Raw genomic sequence first — 12,014 nt, forward strand, 5'->3', positions numbered from 1 at the left:
CAACATCTACAACCTTAACCCAACAGCCATGAATGAATATTTAGCTAATGCTTCTATAGTAACTTAATAACTGTTTAAAAAAAACAAAAAGCAGTCCATTAAAAGACTCAAAAACCCCACAAAAAAACCCCAAAACTAGAAAAGTATAATGATAATTATCCCAATATTATTGTTTACAATGAGGAACCCAGACAAACAGACTGACTAAGACGGCAATATCTTACACTCAATTTCATATCAGACTATCATCATATACAGAACAAAGAATGGGTTGATGGAAGCCCTTCATACCTTTCAGGAGAATACCCTGTCTATCTCCTTTCTGCCCATTATCCCAATACACTTTAAAATACTGACATTGTGAATGACCTTTTTCTCCTGACATAGAAAGAAAAGAAGTAATGGTTAGGAAGGGAGAGAAGATAAAAATTAGGGACACAGTCTCTGCATAGCAGGGGATAACGAAGTACCTAGTACAGTGCAGGGAAAGAACACAAGACAAATTAGTTGGTTTTAATAAGAAAAAGCTTGACTGCTCAAAGAGTACACCACACAGAACTATCAAACAAGACTCTATACCATCAATTTAGATTCACATTGGGGCAAATGGAAAGAGTCACATCTTTCTAGCTCTATTTTCCCTAATTTTCTTCTTAAAAATAACTAAAACTGTGCTGTTTTATAGTTCTGCAAACAGCTTTCAGATTTCATTTCTTAAATTCAGAATGAAACAAAAGTTTGCAGGTGTTGTCTCATTGCCCTTTTGAAGCAGCCGTACTGCTGGCTATTTCCCCAGAAGACATGTATGTGCATTTGTATCAATTGTCAGGAAAAAGACGAAAAATTTTCTTCCAAATCATACAGTTTTTCTCCAAATAATTGCTAAGAAAAATGGGTTTATGGACAGAATCATTTTAAAATCAACCTCTTCCTAATCAAATGTATTCAGTTTAAAAGTAAATAGACTTTTCCTAATTCTTACCATTTAAAACTTATCCTAAAAATCTTAAGTTCAAGATGTGCTATTTGTGTGCTATTGTTTACCATAAATATGCTAGATTTTTTCCATATTTTACATATTCAGTTCCACACCTTTATTTACACAATTCTGGACAAATTCAAACATTATAAAATTGCAATTAATATGAAATGACATCCACAGCATATTTGAGTGTACTGTGGTAATGAGTCCTTTTTCTCTAAAAAAAATATATTTAAATGAACAGATGTGATTCCAAGTATAGGCAAAACAGATTGCTGAGCAAGAATGATTTGTTTAGAAAACTTTTCAGACTACAATAACACGATAAAGCACTAAGGTTTCAGGGGAATTAAGTTTCAACAACTAAAGCGATGGTAATTAAGATCATTAATAAGATTTAGCATAGCTGAATAGGATGTTACTAACAGGAAAATTTCTGTTCAGAGCCAAACTTAGAAGCACTTGCCCCAAAGAAGTATAACAGATAACACAAAACAGACAAAGCTTTAACAATGTGAGCAATACATAACATCTTTGCTTAAAGATCCCCAAGCAAACAGCTGCAGATAAAGGTGATTTCCCGTACCTGGTGGATCTCTGCAGATATAACAGATGTACTGCTCTGGAATGCTGTCCTCTAACAGTCCCATGCATACACTGTGCTGCCAACATAAGCACTCTTCACACTGACATCAGAAACAAAACAAAAGCAAAAACTAAAACTGAGATAAGTAGATTCAAAAAGCAGAAATTATTTCTTGTATCGTCAAAATGCAGAGAACAGCAGTTTAACTTAAATAGCTGGTTTGAGTAAGATTATTTTAGTTGGGCGATTTGTGTTTGGGTAGGCAAAGACATCAAGCTAAAAAAATAGCTCTAGTTCTGAAAGTTACCTCAATCACAAATTCCAGACTGGAAAAAAAAAAGAAAAAAGAAATTGAAGATGTAATATTTAATAATATTTTATTACAACATTCAGTATTTTAGCACCTAAATATTTAGTAGTGAAACATAAGACAGGAGTATAATATTACAGTAAAGTAGAAAGATAATGTAATACATTACAGCATAACAGTGAAAAGTAGAAAACTCTTCAGTTTAATTATTTATATTTACAAAGCATCTCTCCAGTGCGCTAGAAAGATGTGTTTTTAATATCGCACCAATGGAAAATCTAAAAGAAAAAGAAAATGAAGAGAAAATGAAAGAGGAGAAACAAGAGAATAGGAGAGCAAAATAGAAGTGGTAAGACATGAGGGCCTAGAAACAGCAAACTGGTTGCTCTCAGTGAGACAAGGCAAGAAGAGGAGATAAGTGATCAAAAATCAGGCTGTCATTGGACTTTAGAAACAGGCAGGAAACTACCACTAAAAAGTATGTTTCCCTTTCTCAACTCAGTGTTTGCCTGTGTTCTAAATATCTGCTGGTTTACTACTGAAAGTCTCTCCTCTTTGCTTTGACATGCTTTTGAGCATCAACCTACTCAAATGCTGAGGTCACCTTTCCTCTTGTCATATCACTATAGCTACAATTTTCTCTCCTCTCTCCGAAGATTTCTAACACCAGTCCATTTGTCCATGTTATTACCATAGCTGAACTCCTGCTTAGTTCCTCCAACACAGCACTGCATTTCAGTAATGGCTTCCCTGGGACAGTCTTTGTGTCCTTCATTTTCAGGTCTTTCTGTCATTTCCAAAAGACTTTAAGTCCATTAACACAGTACAGCCATACTTGCTTCCTTCAAGTCTCAACTAAGAAGGCTTCGTATTTTCAATAGAAACTATACCATGTTAATAGTTGAATACAAACCTGTTTGTTGAGCAGGGAAAAAAAACAACACAGGAAGTTCACGGCTTTTTTAAAAGTTATTGACAACTGAGTTCTTCCTGCCTATTACTTGCATCTGATTTTACCACTATAGTATGAATTCCCTGAGACAAAGCCTTTAAATTGTTCATCTAGATGGGAAATGCTCCCCTCACTGGAGAACAACTAAACAAACTGCAGTAGTTGCAATCCATCAGCACCTGAGTGCTGTGCAGACACTATATACTCTTCTCTCTTTTCTATACCAAGTAAGATTTAAATTCTTAGCAGTTTCTAAAACCAGACAGTGATTTCTAGTTTGAGAACTGCTATTGTAAAGATGAAGCACGCACATCACGGTTATTGATGATATTAACGTCTGTATAGCTGAGATCTTGGATATAGCTGACGCACATTTACAGCAAGTAGAGTATCGACAATTGGTACTGCAAAGCACAAGGGCATCCCTGGTACAATCGGGACGGTCTCTGGACAGAAGTGATGATTTGTGTGCAGGAAGGGATACTTTATTCCAAATTTATCAACTGGCTATAAAGAAAAAGGTTATCTTTCCTTACAAAACTGTTCTACAAATCGAATAGCTAGAGAAACCCCATCCTAGAGTAATAGTTCTGCATACATCAGTCACACCAAGTGCAGAACACAGAAATACTTTGTTATTCTTCACTTCTATTTACAGCTCTCTAAGCAACTTTGGTCTCCAACACATCAGAAGGGCACCTTCACAAGCAAGAGATTCACATGAAAGATATAGTCCCCCCCCAGTATTTCTTTACCTGAATCATAAAGCCGTTTTCTTCATCCAGTTCACAAATGCATCTAACAATTTCATTGAGAGCATCATCTTCATCCTGAGACTCTTCAAAGTTAGTTGAATCAAAATCCTGATTGTATTCATCACCGCTAAGTAACAAACTCTCTGTAGAGGAATCATCCAAGAACTCCACATCTGAAAGGTCTAGTAAAAATAAATACATGTGAAATTGTGTGCGCAGAGATGCAATACTTTACAGAATTATAGGGGTCTTGGGCAGTTAAAAATCTTAACCTGCATATAGCAAAAAATTGCTCCCAAACACACTGCTGGTATATTAGATTTCCTGATGAATTCTGCAAAATGCCTTTAATGTGATCTCCTCAGAAGTAGAGTAACAACACTTAATCAAAGCAAGTACAATGCAGAACAATTTAAGCATTTTGATTTAAATAGATGAAGTATAAATCAGCCACCATATTTACAGCTACAATCACAAACATAAACCAAACTATTTCCTTTAAAATTCTCTTTCTTAAAGAATTAAGCCTACAAACTGAAAGTTGCTGTTCAGCCAACCTACTTTCTCCACTAAGGTCAACAGACAAGATAGCTCTTGGATACTGGTATGATGTATTCTTCTCTGAGAACATGCTGCGCAAAGTCAGAGAGCTCCCTGAGGACCGTGTTAATGGAGAGGAGCACCTGTCCAAGAATTCAACAGAACTATCTTCATAATCTGAATAATCTGAAAAGTTAAAAGAAAATAAATTGCTGTTACAAATGGAAAGAAATGTTTATGACAAATGAAAAAAAACCCCAAAACCAAAGAATAGTTAAGTATACTGTAACATTATGTTCAGAAGTAAAGAATATCAGCATTGAGGTATTAGGATGATGAAACTGTAAATATGAAATGGTAAAAGCTCTTCATATTTTATAAAAAAAAATTCCAGTAAGAAACATAATGCAGTTTAATAGCAAAGACAAGCATTACCCATTTAACTCCCCCCTCCACTCCATCTCTGAATGTACAGAGAAATAATTTTCCCTAGAACATTATATAGCCTTTTTTCCCCCCTACAATTCATCCTGTACCATCTGCTATCCTTAGAGATGCTGCTGGTAGCGCTCTCTTTTTGCCTTAGGTCTGTTTGTAGCACTACCAACGTTGCTATCTAGAAGCAACTGCAGACTGTCCTGTCAGATTAAGTGATAAAATCTTGTCTGCACACCTGCAGAAGAGCACAGGGAACCCAAAGAAAACCCTCCTGGGATGCCGATGGCGCCTGGGATGGGCTCGGGAACATCACAGAATGATACAATCTTTTTATGTTGGAAAAGACCCTTAAGATTGAGTCCAGCTGTAAACACTACCAAGTCCACCAGCAGACAGTCCACCACTGCCAAGCATCCCAGTAGGGCATGCGCAAGCCTAGAGGAGCATGATGGGCAGGTACACATACCGCCCTGCCCAGGCCCCTCCCAGGGCCGTCCCCCATTATCCGGGCGTGAAACCCATCACATATTACCTAGAGCAGCTCTCTGGATCACCTTTTAGACTGAGGGGGTTTGCAGCCCAGGGGTGGGAGGTAGGGAAAAATTATTTTGGGATTGCACAACATTTATTATGGAATGGTTAGGGAAGGAACCAAAGGTGGGGAAAATGGATGGACCTAAGTGATTTGGGGAGGAACAAGGGGATTGAAAGGGCCCGTCGTGCATAGTTTGCTGGTCAGTATGCTTGTCTGGCCATGCCCTGTGTCTGATCAGCACAGTCTGTCCTATCTGTGGTGGTATCTCCCTTCTTAGAGAAATTCAAAAGTTGTCTAGACTTAGTCCTGGACAACTGGCTCTAGGTGGCCCTGCCTGGGCAAGGGGGTTGAACCAGAAGACCTCCAGAAGTCCCTTCCAACCTCAACCATTCTGTGATTCTTATTAAACCCCATTTTTACCTCTTACCCAGGGGAGAGGCTCTCTATTCAGTGTGCAGCTGTGTGTACAGGGGTCAGTGCCAGCAAATGGAGTCAGACCACAGGTTGAAGGGCTCATGCATTGGTGGTGCCAGCACCTGGAAAGAGTGACTGAAGCGCCAGCCACTTGCAAGGGATCTCTGGTCACAGAGGCCCATTGAGTTCATGCTGCAGCACCTGGAGCCAGCACAAGTGGCTGATTGTTAGCAGGGATTAAGCTGGATCAGATGAAGTGGCCTTGGAGCAAGGGATGAGTGGGTCTGCAAGGGTGAGCTCTGGGTGCGAGCACCTCTCTAAGGGTGAGAGCCAGGGGGGCTATGGGAATCTGACCAACTCTGGGAGCGTGTGAGTGTGCACATGAGCAAGATGGTCTGTACTGCAGTGGGGCTGTGGCCCCAGGGGCTCCTATCTCCAGGTGCCAGCAACTGGGAAGGCTGGGATTCGGAGCCACTGGGCAGAGTGGCTGAGCCCAGCTGCTGGAGGGATCCACACTGTACATACATATATCTGTATATTCTCACTAGTTGATCTCCACTCTGCTCAGGCAGAGAGAGGAGCAGGATGAGGCTGTTAGAGCATGCACACAAGCGCAGACAGCACCGTGCGCTTCTGCCTACTGGTAATACAGCAATATTAACATTTATATTGATACCAGCATGATATATTTTCCTCTAACATATATTATTTGCAAGGAACACATTTCTCAAGGAACACATTTGCAAGCCTGTCCTTAATAGGACCTGTCCCAGGTAAGTTATGGAATCACAAATCATAGAATGGTTTGGGTTGGAAGGGACCTCAAAGATCATCTAGTTCCAACCCCCCTGCCATGGGCAGGGACACCCTCCACTAGACCAGGTTGCCCAAAGCCCCATCCAACCTGGCCTTGAACACTTCCAGGGAGGGGGCATCCACAGCTTCTCTGGGCAACCTGTTCCAGTGCCTCACCACCCTCACAGTCAAGAATTTTCTCCTAATACCTAATCTAAATCTACCCTCTTTTCAGTTTAAAACTGTTACCCCTCATCCTATCACTACATCCCTTGATAAAGAGTCCCTCCCCATCCTTCATGTGGGTCCCCTTTAAGTACTGGAAGGCCACTATAAGGTCTTTCCAGAGCCTTCTCTTTTCTAAGCCAAACAGCCTCTCAGCTTGTCCTCACAGGAGAGGTGTTCCAGCCCCCTGATCATTTTTGTGGCCCTCCTCTGGACCCACTTGAGCAGGTCCATGTCTTTTTCAATGCTGGTCAAATGGTAATTAAGAGTAGCTATCCATTTACTCCTGTTGAAACTTATTACTTTGAATATAAATGAGTAGTAATCAGATTTCTACACTTTGATCCTTCTGTAGGAAGCACTCCTGCTACCACTTGTACCTACAGTTTTCTTGCAATGGGTTCCACAATATGTTCCTCTCCTAAATACCTTCCATAAAGCCACGATTCATATTTACTTTCTCCTTCTGTCAAAAACACACTCTCTACCACATTTCCTGAGTATATTTGCTGTAGGAGTCAAACCAATGAGTAGTTGATTATTTCATGTTGTATTGCTATCAACCTCACCGTAAGAGAACAGTATAAATAACAGAAATTACCTACCTTTTGTGTTATATGGGTTTTATACAGTCAATCATGCATATACTCAGAGCACAAAAAAAAGTTTCTTATTAGGTTTTCTTTCATTTGTCTTAAAGCCTTGCACAAAACTTACCTAGAACACAGAATGTGCCCACTCCCTCTTCTTCCCCAAGATGCCTCAATTTGATTCCAAAGGAACAGAGCATGCCTCATACCCTTTCATTTCTGACCATGCCCTGAGTAGAGTGAGCTAGTCTTGGAAAAAAAGACTGTTTCTTTTGACAGATCATTTTTTGGTGGGCGTTTTCAGGGTCAGACACTAGAGTCTGAATCTGCCAAAGCATTTTTCTTTTTTCACCCATTTAAAAAAATTCCAGGTAGAATACCTCTGGATTGCTAGAAACAGATTTTCACAAGATGAATTTGCAAAGAATAAACTGCTCAAGTTTTACACCGCTTTCTGCATCTGGATTTAAAATTTGTATTTGTTGGGGCATTGGGAGGTATATAGTTTTCTCCTAATATTTACAAGCATTGAATATAGCCCCTAGAAGTTAGAACGTAATCGTGGTACCTCTGCCAAGCTTCTAAGTTTCAGGGCAAGTTGGCAAAAAGACCAAAGGAATAAAAAGAAAAAAACAAACCAACAACCAAAACCCACAACAAACCACCTCACTGGGCAGAAGAATACAGCTCTGATGTTAATTTGCAAGAGGTACTCTATTTGAACCAATTTGGATGAATACGGTTTGGAGAACCCATGGCATGTCGGAGTGGTATGGAACCCCAGACACTGCGAAGCCTTAGACTGATCTCAAGCACAGCACTTTGCAAACAGCAAAGTATCACATGCTCAGACAAGAACCACCAGTCTGACCATCTCCTCCTAAACCTTCTAAATTGTGCAGTACATCAGCCTGTTCTGATGATTCATCTAAATTCCAGGATTCAACACCAAAGATGACAGATAACTCCTCTATTTACCTCTTTCTTTGGAAACAGATGAAACAGAAGGCTTGGGGAAATACTTTGTCAGTGTTTCCCCATTAAAAAAAAATTGTAGTTTTGACCTTATTTCAAATCTGTAGCTTAACTTGTTACCTATTAAAACAGTTCTGCTCCAAAGATCTTTTTTCAAATACTTCAATCATTATTCTGCTTATTTTCATGCAAGTTCTTTTTCAAACACTTGTACATGAACACTCAGTGTCATATACTGAGGTATAAATCATTTTTTTCTCACTCTTATCAAACTGCATTGAGAGTGCCATTGGGGATACTGCTGTACACACGGTGTTGGCACACCTTCCTAAAAATGGAACCCATAGAGAGTTTTAACTCGCTTGGCCATGTTTTAATAATCACAGATGAAGTAGCGAAGGCTGCAACCTAGATTATTGCAGTTCACATTCAAGCACTGCATGATTTGGGAGCATTTTCATGTTATAGCACAAATTTTGGACAAATGCATAATCATTCTAGAGATCCATAAGGCATCCTTACAAGTCTGTGGTCAGAAGCTCCTTCTAACGCATATGTTTTTTCCGCATGCTCTTGAGGAAAAAAAAAATCTAGAAAATTCTTTGATAGGTTTTAAGTTTTCACCTTCTCATATTTTAAGAAATTTTAATCAAAATTATTACAACTGTATCTAGTAAAGTAGACTCTCAAGGTACACAAAAGTAAAGTCAATCTGACAGGCATAGAAAAGACAGTCTATGTTCTCATTTTTAAATTTTTGAATATGTAAAGATGTTCTCAAAAAAAAAAAATCACAAAACACCCAGCAGCAAAATAAAAATAATAAGTATTATTTTAAGTCCTGAAACACTTTTTAAATTAAGTAGGCGTAGTATACAAAAAATAAGATTCAGTCTTTGGCTAGAACAAAAGAGAGAATCAGTCTGCATTTGACCATGCTGTTATTTTTATTGCCATAACGCTGCAACTAAGACTGCACTCGATGCAAAAACAGGTAAACCAAGGAACCTGTAATGTGATTTTATGGGAGATTAGAACAACCAAAGGATGTGGAAAATGGGAAGAAATACAAAGAAACAGTAAAACTGTACTAGTCAGCAGGACGGTTATCTTTTTATTAAAAAAGAAAACCCAAACATTGTCCAGTTTTTCCGCAGAAATCATGCAAGGAAAGTTACAGAAGGGATGGCGCTAAAACTTTAAACCACACTCTTACAGGAGTACTTCTCAAACATGGGGGGAAAAAAAGTACAAAGCGGTTTGAAAAGATTTTTTGTTTTGTTAAAAAAGGACAAGCTACCTAGAGCCTCATGTCTAAAACACAAACTATTTTTGACCCTCTAGGGAATGGAAGTAACAGAGAAAAGAAAAAGATGAGTGATATGATCGAAGAATCAGAATAGGGAAGTGAGATGAAGACAAACAGAATCACCATTTGAAAGAAAACAAACCAAGTTGTGGCAACAGAGAGACCAACCTTAGCTGTTAAGGATTAACTGTTACAGAGGGGCTGCATTTTATACAGTAAACCACTGAAATTTAGCAACAGACTAGATTCTAGAATAATTTTAAGGTCCAAGCAAAATAGGTAGGATGTGTACACAGAGCTTCAAATGAAGAATTTGAAGAGGTGAGACCAGCAAGCCTATCTTTTGAAGGAATAAAAAATATCTATGAAATATCTATGTCTAGCACATTGAGAAAGGCTATAAATACAAAAATGAGGTCATAGATCTACGTGTCCTTTCAACATTTAAGGCCAAAATCTAGTCTTTGGAATTTCTAAAATTTGACATTCATATTGTTTAGAAACAAGTTTTAATATCTCATGTCAGAAATACACTGAGTGGTTTTGCTTATTTAAAAAAAAAGTAAATTGAATTTACCATGCTGTTTAGATTTCTTCTTTTTTTTCTTCTTCTTTTTCTGTTTTGATTTATGATCTTTCTCCTTTTTCTCTTTTTTTTCCTTTTCCTTTTCTTTCTTTTTACCTGAAATAAAAATTACACATTTTAAAACATTGAGGGGAACCTCAATCCATCCCACTCCCACCAAATTGATGCCAACACTGGCAACAGAGGCCCAGAGTCAGAAGGAGGATCACAGGTCAGCAGGAGAGCACCTGAAGTGCACCACAAAGGAATCCCAGCCACTCCAGCCAGTCACCTTCATCGGGGCCCAACTGAAATGCCTCTATGCACACGCACATAGCACGGGGAATAAACAAGAGGAGTTAGAGACGTGCACACACCTGCTGGGCTATGATCTTACTGGCATCATGGAGACGTGGTGGAATGGCTCCTATGACTGGAGTGTTGGAACAGAAGGACACAGGCTCTTTAGGAAGGACAGGCAGGGTAGACAAGGAGGGGGTGTCACCCTCTATGTCAATGACCAGCTGGAGTGCAAGGAGCTCCACCTGGGGAGGCATGAGGAGCCAATTGAGAGCTTATGGGTCAGGATTAAAGGGAGGGCAGGGGACAGAGGCCACTATAGTGGGGGTCTGCTACAGGCCACCAGACCAGGAAGACCAAGTGGATGAGGCCTTCTACAGACAGATAGGAGCAGCCTCACATTCACAAGCCCTGGTCCTCATGGAGGACATCAATCACCCTGATATCTCTTTGAGGGACAACACAGCAGGGCACAAGGAATCCTGGAGGTTCCTGGAATTCATTGATGATAACTTCCTTCTCCATGTGATAGAGGAGCCAATGAAGAGAGGTGCCATGCTGGACCTTGTTCTCACCAACAACGAGAGGCTGGGTGGGGAACGCAAAGCTCAAGGCCAGCCTTGGCTGCAGTGACCATGGAATGGTGGAGTTTGAGATCCTGAGGGCAGCGAGGAGGGTGCACAGCAAGCTCACTACCCTGGACTTCAGGAGAGACTTTGGCCTCTTCAGGGACTTGCTTGGTAGAGTACTATAGGATAAAGCCCTTGAAGGAAGAGGGGCCCAAGACAGCTGGTTAGTATTCAAGGATCACCTCCCCCAAGCTCAGGAGCGATGCATCCCAACCAAGAGGAAGTCAGGCATAAACTCTGAGAGGCCTGTATGGATGAACAAGGAGCTCCTGGACAAATTCAAATACAAAAAGGAAGCCTACAGAGGGTGGAAGCAAGGGCAAGTAGCCTGGGAGAAATACAGAGAATTTGTCCGACCAGCAAGGGATGAGGTTAGGAAAGCCTGAGGGAACTGGTGGATGAAGTTGCTAAGCCACTCTCCATCATATTTGAGAAGTCCTGGCAGTCCGGCGAAGTTCCCACTGACTGGAAAAGGGGAAACATAACCCCCATTTTTCAGAAGGGAAAAAAGGATAGACCTGGGGAACTACAGGTCGGTCAGTCTCACCTCTGTGCCTGGCAAGATCATGGAGCAGATCCTCCTGGAAACTATGCTCAGGCACATGGAAAATAAGGAGGTGATTGGTGACAGCCAACATGGCTTCACTAAGGGCAAATTGTGCCTGACAATTTGGTGGCCTTCTACATCAGGGTTACAGCATTGGTGGGTAAGGGAAGAGTGACAGACATCATCTACCTGGACTTGTGCAAAGCATTTGACACTGTCCCACGTGACATCCTTGTCTCTAAATTGGAGAGACATGGATTTGACAGATGGACCACTCTGTGGATAAGGCATTGGCTAGATGGTCACACTCAAAGATTTGTGGTCAATGGCTCGATGTCCCAGTGAAGATCAGTCATGAGTGGCATTCCTCAAGGGTCGGTACTGGGACCAGCACTGTTTAACATCTTTGTCGGCAACATGGACAGTGGGATCGAGTGCACCCTCAGAAAATTTGCTGACAACATCAAGCTGTGTGGTGTGGTTGACACGCAGGAGGGAAGGGATGCCATCCAGAAGGACCTTGACAGGTGGGCCCGTGCAAACTGCATGAAGATCAACAAGGACAAG

The 12,014-nt window shown here is 40.5% G+C and overlaps 1 protein-coding gene across 13 annotated transcripts in view; it reads right to left on the reverse strand.

Moving 5' to 3' along the window:
- PHF20L1 (PHD finger protein 20 like 1) overlaps positions 1–12,014 on the reverse strand; it is a 59,794-nt gene that overhangs the window by 8,491 nt on the left and 39,289 nt on the right. For all 13 annotated transcript variants that reach the window (XM_054815978.1, XM_054815977.1, XM_054815974.1 and 10 more), the window contains 4 exons: positions 9,984–10,088; positions 4,147–4,311; positions 3,586–3,767; positions 1,569–1,668 (listed from right to left, as the gene is read on the reverse strand). In XM_054815978.1, the coding sequence (XP_054671953.1) occupies positions 1,569–1,668; positions 3,586–3,767; positions 4,147–4,311; positions 9,984–10,088 (552 nt within the window). The remainder of the gene's footprint in view (positions 1–1,568; positions 1,669–3,585; positions 3,768–4,146; positions 4,312–9,983; positions 10,089–12,014) is intronic.

Source organism: Grus americana, chromosome 2 (genome assembly GCF_028858705.1).
Source record: "Grus americana isolate bGruAme1 chromosome 2, bGruAme1.mat, whole genome shotgun sequence".
Classification (NCBI taxonomy): domain Eukaryota; kingdom Metazoa; phylum Chordata; class Aves; order Gruiformes; family Gruidae; genus Grus; species Grus americana.